The 7,828-nt window shown below is 37.6% G+C and overlaps 1 protein-coding gene across 1 annotated transcript in view; it reads left to right on the top strand.

Moving 5' to 3' along the window:
• Positions 1 to 675: 675 nt before the first annotated feature.
• The window catches only part of LOC139693226 (zinc finger protein 821-like), a 10,269-nt gene continuing 3,116 nt past the window's right edge, over positions 676 to 7,828 (top strand). The window contains exons 1-2 of the mRNA XM_071591331.1: positions 676 to 971; positions 1,123 to 1,817. Coding sequence (XP_071447432.1) covers positions 1,235 to 1,817 — 583 coding nt within the window. The 5' untranslated portion in view covers positions 676 to 971; positions 1,123 to 1,234. The remainder of the gene's footprint in view (positions 972 to 1,122; positions 1,818 to 7,828) is intronic.

Genomic DNA, 7,828 nt, shown 5'->3' with positions numbered 1-7,828 from the left:
CGTCTGCGTGATTTTGAATTTCTTTTTTTAAACACCTGGATTTGGACACTCAAGATCTGTGCGGAGCATGAGTGCTATTAATTAGTTAATGAGTGCAAAAGATTACATATGTTTAATCTATAGATTCCTTTCTTAATATGTTTTCATATCAAATCGCCGGTTGGGGGTTTCGGGCGAAGGCATTCTTCGGTAGCATAATCCCCCAAAACGCTCTAAATATAGGAAATTGATGGAAGGGAACTTATTTTTAGGTTCTTGGTCGGATTCTTTTGATTATATGCCATCACCAGCGTTGTTTGTTACCTTTCTTAGTTGAAATGTTCATTTCTGCAATCAAATATTCGTGGTAAGCGGATTTATGAAGCATATTCCTTAACAAATCGAAATTTCTCTTGAAGATAGTGTAATTGTAAATTTTGCTTCACGTATAATTTAAATAGAAGTCTCAATCGTGTTATTGCATCTGCAAGGTGAAATTATGTCCATGTAATCTCAGGATCGTGTGGTCGGTCTTCATATTATGGGTTTTACACTTTTTAGTTCGTTTCTGACAGTGAAGAAAACATTTTTCATTTTCTTTTATTGCCTTATCATTTCATGCAAATGATGAATTAATGGTGAATAACGTCATAGTTCGATGATATAAGTTTAATAGCGATTATAAAATTTCCGCACGTTTTTTTAATCCATGAAAATATTCAAATTTTCGTTGAGTATTTCATTGTAATACATTTCATTGACTCAATATACTTACACAGTGTATTATATTGATTTGTGTAGTGAATCAATAACTGCCATTCATGCGTGCTGGTACTTACAAGGAGTTAAAGTACGATTTTCCTCCCTGCCCAGTGAAGTTACGATAACTTTCCGGAGATATATTGTCTTATATATATATTTTGAGCAATATATATATATAACTCCGTGCGATACCGTGTGAAATAGGGAACAACATCCATAAATCCGTTGGCGTAAGTAGCGGTGAAATCAAGTCTAGCTAACTGTGTTATGCTATTTAAAACCAGGAATTACCATGAACTTTAATAATGAATCTCTAATTAATCTGTATCATCTGAATATATGAATGACAGTGATTGTTTGTTTTTTAATTGGTAATACCAGCGGGTACTCCACAGATGGCAGCGCTTTGAAATTTCGCGACGGCTCCAATGTTGTTGTCGGTGTTTTGAAATCTTCTCTCGTTTTTTGCCCATTTTTATTGACTCTAAGGTAGATGTCTAATTATTTAAATGTTAACCCGTCTATCCCCGAGGCGGTGAACCTCCAACCGACTTACCACACGGGGATTAACGAGTTACCCGTTTGCGTGACGAAATCAGAAACAACTCCACCGCCAGTTTTGGTTGTGACTTCTTACAATGTTGATTCGAGCCAAGCGGAACCAAAGCCCGTGCCATCGATGACCCCTAGGGCAGTGGAAACAAGAAATAGGAGACAGTTTGAAACACAAGAGCAGCGGGAAGCTAGGTTGCAGAGGCAGAGAGAAGCCAACAGGAGAAGGCGGGAGAGCGAAACTGACGAACAGCGAGCTGTGCGGCTTATGGCAAACAGACGTCGGTTGGCAAACGAAAGTTTCGAGAAAAGACAAGCGAGGTTGGCGGATCTCTCGAGGAGGCAAAAACAGAGGTTAGCGAGTGAAACACCGGATCAGCGAGCAGCGAGATTAGCCTATCTATCCCGCAGACAGAAGGAGAGGAGGGCTAACATAATGGCCACTAGATCCAGGCAGAAATACGAAGGATGCAGTGTCCAGACATGTTGTCGTTGTGAATGCATGGCCAAACCTGAAACAATTGGTGAGAACCAAGAATGAAGGTAGACTGATGTGATTTATGTTTATTTGTAACGATATTGTTAATATTTGCTTATTTTTAATGGTTTTGTGTATGGGTATGGGGAACGGAGTTAATTTCTTGTTTTAAATAGGTAACGCTACGTTCTCCATACCCTCATATCGAAATTGATAATTAATTTGGGCGAAAAAACAGCAGTATCGTGTAGGGAAACTTGGATAGAAGTGTTTAGAGGTCTTCGGTGAAGTGTCGGTTTGACTTCAATGGTTAGCAAGTGTTGTGATTAATTGTGGATAGTTTACGGACGATGTTAGTGTACATTTTTTTAGTCCTGCTAAACTTTTAAAAAGAGTCAGCCGAAATAGATTCATGTGTTCGTTAGGAAATATGGTTCTAATTGTGCTATTAACGTTGTGGAATTCATTCAAATGATCTTAGGCATTTTTATACATTTTGTACACGCGTTTGTGGTAGATATATTTTGTTTAATTGCCTTCCCAGTGAGTTTATTTCATAATGAATGCTTTAATGGAGATAATTTGTCTTATAATTTCGTATTTTTTGGTTTGTGATGTACAAACTCTGGCCTTGCTATTATATGGCTACATGGAGAATATGTTATAGGAGCTGTGATGCACAATATATGGTTACAAATTTTGTTTTGTACACAATTTATATGGAAAATAATTTGCATTTTGAGGTGGTTTAAGTAATTTTATGACCAATGAGTTTTGTGTATTTATAAAATCGATCCAGTTTTGATTAAACTGACTAGAATGACTCAATGGTTATTTTTTTCCTTACCAAACCACTAATTAATTTGTGTACTCAAACGATAGCAAACTCGAGCTCTTAATGATGTGCTTATAGAAGTTTAATTTTGATCTCCATTGTAACCGGTGAAGTAATTCATAAAAAAATACATTAGAATCATTTTATTTGGAGTTAGATTGAGGATAAGTGGCAATTTCCTGTCCTTATTCTCGTCCTAAAGTCCTTTTAGAGTCGAAAAGGAGTATTTTAAAATTGGATTCGTCATTGTGATAAGTTGTGTTTGGCAGTTCCCCGAAAATTTCAACTTTCAAATAGTTATAATAATATGAGTCAATCTAAAAATGTTGATATCAAATACCAGGCGTGATGAAAGTATCTCCTGTGACACAGCTGCACCATAAACTCGTCTATAAGCACTTAATTGGTTTCCTTTTCCATCTATTACTATTTCTCCACCCTTTTCCAAATCGAAATTAGTTCGAAAACCCCCTCCTATGTACTCCTATCGACTTGTCCTCCATTGACCAAGTTTCTGAGGTGTTTGAAGAAACACTGACCAAGTTTCTGAGCTGTCTGAAACCATTGATGACATTTCTGAGCTGCCTAAAGAACCATTGACCAAGTTTCTGAGCTGTTTGAAGAACCATTGACCAATTTTCTGAGGTGTTTGAAGAAACATTGACCAAGTTTCTGAGCTGTCTGAAATCATTGATGAAGTTTCTGAGCTGCCTAAAGAACCATTGACCAAGTTTCTGAGCTGTTTGAAACCATTAATGAAGTTTCTGAGCTGTTTGAAGACCATTGACAAGTTTCTGAGCTGTTTAAAACATTGATGAAGTTTCTGAGCTGTTTGAAGAACCATTTACCAAGTGTCTGAGTTGTTTGAAGAACCATTTACCAAGTTTCTGAGCTGTTTGAAGAACCATTGACTAAGTTTCTGAGCTATTTTAAACCATAGACTCAGCTTTCATCTTTAAAATGCCTATTCCAATTGAAAATGGATGTTTTTTTCAGAGCATTATCACCGTTTAAACAGCTATCAATATTTCAGTAGTAATTTCTTGATAACTTTTATGGGACTTCACCAAGAAACTTGATTATTTGCTCTGTGATTTCGTCAATTGCTATTTTCAACTAACAGTATTAAAAACAAGAAAGGACAACAGAAATTAACTATTAACTTCCAATCACCATTTTAATTCAAAAACAGTGTTGGATCTGAATGAAATGAAATCAGAAAAGTCAGAAAGAAATGGGAATCTTAATAGTTATACCCGCAGCCATGAGAACCGAACAAGTCCCACAGATTAAAATTATCATTTCTGTTGTATTCGTGTCGATTACATTGAAAAGGTACGCAGTGTAATGTGTCTAATGAATTTTAACATTAACCACGCCATTATTATGATTTAGGGACCAGCTGTGGGCTACCTTAACCAATTATGCATTATATAGGGGGAGAAAGAATTGGTTTGCATATAAATTAATCCAGACACAAAGGACCTACTTTGGGGGAATTATACACAGACACAATCACTCCCTTAGGTATTAATAATTATAATAATTTATTGTCCATTGGCAATATATATTATGTATAAGTATAGGAGACGTGAAATACAATGAAAATTATAAAATTCTGGTATATATTTACACTATTGCATTACATGCTTAAAAAAGACCACACACGAGAGGCTAGGCTGAGTACTGATGCGAACACATGCTCGTAAATCACAAGCAAAAAGACTTTCAGAAGCACTCCTGGTCTGGGCATGTGGAAGTATCATTCCCCCTCAACACCCATACGCAGGTTAGAGGTCGTTGCATTCATCCAGTGTGTTTAGAGAAGTGGAAATATGGATGTGTTTTAGTGCTACAAACAAAATGACCTTCAGAAGCACTCCTAGTGTGGCATGTGGAAGTAACATTCCCCCTCAACATGCATGCACAGGTTGGAGGTGGTTACATCCATCCAGTGTGTTTCGAGAAGCGGAAGAATGGAGACGTGTTCTGGTACTACAAACAAAATGACCTTCAGAAGCACTCCTGGTCTGGGCATGTGGAAGTATCATTCCCCCTCAACACGCATGCGCAGGTTTGAGGTCGTTACATTCATCCAGTGTGTTTAGAGAAGTGGAAATATGGATGTGTTTTAGTGCTACAAACAAAATGACCTTCAGAAGCACTCCTTTGTGGCATGTCGAAGTAACATTCCCCCTTCAACATGCATGCTTATGTTTAAGTTTGTTACATTCATACAGTGTAGTATATTGAGAAGCGGATGAAGGATGGAGATGTGTTCTGGTAATACAAACAAAATGACCTTCAGAAGCACTCCTTTGTGGCATGTGGAAGTAACATTCCCCCCCTCAACACCCATGCGCAGGTTTGAGGTGGTTGCATTCATCCAGGGTGTTTCGAGAAGTGAAAGTATGGAGATGTGCTCTAGTGATACAAATAAAATGACCCTCTGGTGGACTTTGTGGCATGTGGAAGTAACATTCCCCATCAACACCCAAGCTTAGGTTTGAGGTCGTTACATTCGCCCAATCTGTTTCGAGAAGCGTTTGTATGGAGATGTGTTTTAGTGCTATGTCAATTCCGAGTTTAAACAGCGTGACGTTATAAAAAATGACTCCTACTGAGATTAAAAACGTCGTTTAAAAGGCTGTTTATTATGTAGTGACGATGCTGTTGATAGGTCTACTGTCAATCTGATTGGTAGTAGAATATCGTGGTTGCGAGCCTTGGGAAAAGCCACCATTAATTGTTGGATGATGAAACACGAGCAGCGGACGTCCGAGATCACTGACCCACAGACAATATATAAACATGAAAGCAAACTCATCTTTTTGAAGATTTGATTCAAAAATGACCAAAGGCGAATCACTTATATCAAAAGCGTGTATATCGCAAACCATGTAATGGAATATTCAAGGAACATGTCAGCTTCATTTTTGGACTATTGTTGAACAATTGGGCCCCTATAATCTTGCAACATGACAACGCCCGTCCGCACACCTCGCCCTTAACTTGGGGAGGCTTTGCGAAACCTGTAATTTGTACCAATTCCAACACCATCCTCCGTATTCTTCCCATCTTGCGCCTTGAGATTTGAATTTCTGTCCCTCAACTCAAGAGATACCTCAAGGGTAATCATTTAATTCCTTCCCATTCAGTTGGGAGTTCTTTCCCCTTTGATTATTTGGAAATTTTGGAGAATTTTTATGGAATTACTACGGCACGGTGATGTTTCTATATTTATAATTCATATTTCTGGTGCGGGAGCTGTGGTATCTCTGGTAATTCTTCCTGTATTTGATCCCGATGCTGTATTACGTGTTTTAGTTGCTCTTTATAATTATAATAACCCCTCAAGAAGGCATATAAGTATTTTCAAATGCTTCGACCTCACTCGCGATGTTTTAAAATTTTTCTAAAAATCTCTCCCATTGTAGCAGAATTTAAAAAAAAAAATAATTTATATATTTTTAAATATTTATTCTAAAATAAAAAAATTCGAACTTATATTATAATACTTCATGTATTTCGTTAAAATTTTACTTACGATATATTTAAATATACCACAGGGAAGTGTCATAGGCCCACCATATTGTTTCTTGTTAACACAAGCGAACTCAGTACCGTGATTAATAGTAGACTCCCGTCTTTTTGCTGACGATGTAGTGATTTATGGGGACCTTCGAAGTCGTAAAGACAGAGTCACGTTGGCTAACGACCTAAATGCAATTCAGAATTGGTGCGATACATGGCAATAAGGAATTAAATTTTCAAGAAATGCATAGTAATGCATTTTTGGGAAAGGAGTAATTCCCTCTTTATTCGGTTACAAAGTGAAACAAACAGAAATGGTGTGGGTAGATTCCTTTTAAATACTTGGGGTGTTAACAATTACTTCTCACGATCTGTCCTGGGAAAAGCACATAGCACGAGAAATATATGCGGTTGTGCTGATAAAAACTTGGGATTTGTAAAAAGAGCGCTGGGTAAATGCAATGAAGAAGTGAAGGAACAATGTGTTCTTGCCCTCAGTCAGGCCCCAACTAGAGTATCGTATGCTGCCAGTATATATGGGATCCTAAAAGAGATACATTGGATTTCGGAATTGGATCGAGTTCAGCGTTGTAAGGGGTTATATTTGTCACAAACATTGCTATGACCAATGCAGTAGCATAACTACTTTTGCTAGAAAATTTAGGCTGGGATTCCCTTTAAACAGCGGCGTTTACAATGTAGATTAAACTTATTAAATACACTTAGAAGATGGGTCCTTTTCCAATGAAATCAAGAACATAATATGAACCCCAACGTATTACAAAGGGCAGAGGGATTACGAATGCAAGATTAGAGAGATGGACTGCAAGACTGACAGGTTTAAAAATGTCATTTTTCCCAAGAACAATAAGAGACCAGAATGCTTGTAATTAAAATCCCCCACTAGCCGGCTCGACACAATAAATATTAACCTACAAGGTGGGGACTGTGCATGGTTATATACATATATATATGAAGCAGGAACACACGCGATAATGTCCTCTAACTGAACGTATATCCTATCGACCTCTTCCTCCGTATGGTTGCTCATTGGCATGTATACCTGAATAAGAACCAAGTTCGTCAGTTCTGCTTTTATCTCTACTGGTAATATTCTATCCGTTGCCTGTTCTATGTTGACTTGGCTTCTTCCTACCTCTTTATTCCACGAATTTGGACCATAATTACAATTTTAACGTGATGATTTCAGCATGATGGGTCCCTTTCCGATGACTTAAAGAACATAATGGAAACCCCAACGTATTACATAGAGCGGAGGGATCACGAATGTAAGATTAGAGAGATAGATTTGCAAGATAGACAGGTTTAAAAATGTCATTTTTTTCAAGAACAATAAGAGACCAGAATGCTTGTAATTGAAATCCCCCAAGAGTCGGCTCAATACAATAAGTATTAACCTACGAGGTAGGGACTACGCATGGTTATACTAGTATATTTATATATTTTTTTGCAGGTTACCCCCACCTTTCCCCATCCATTTGAAAAATCCTAACACCGTCATCCACTTACCCTTTCCTCCTGGTGCAGCACCCCCTGCCACACACCTTTTTGGTGGCTTGCAGGGTACTGATGTAGATGTAGTTTTTAATATAGGCTGTGTCAACAGTTTTTTAGCGAATTGTGAGTTGTATTTGTTTGTTTACATAGCTGAAATTAAGTGTTTCTTG

The sequence above is a fragment of the Hetaerina americana genome, unplaced genomic scaffold, assembly GCF_022747635.1.
Source record: "Hetaerina americana unplaced genomic scaffold, ioHetAmer1.1.p SCAF_45, whole genome shotgun sequence".
Taxonomy (NCBI): Eukaryota; Metazoa; Arthropoda; class Insecta; order Odonata; family Calopterygidae; genus Hetaerina; species Hetaerina americana.
This window is presented reverse-complemented; position numbering and strand designations above follow the sequence as displayed.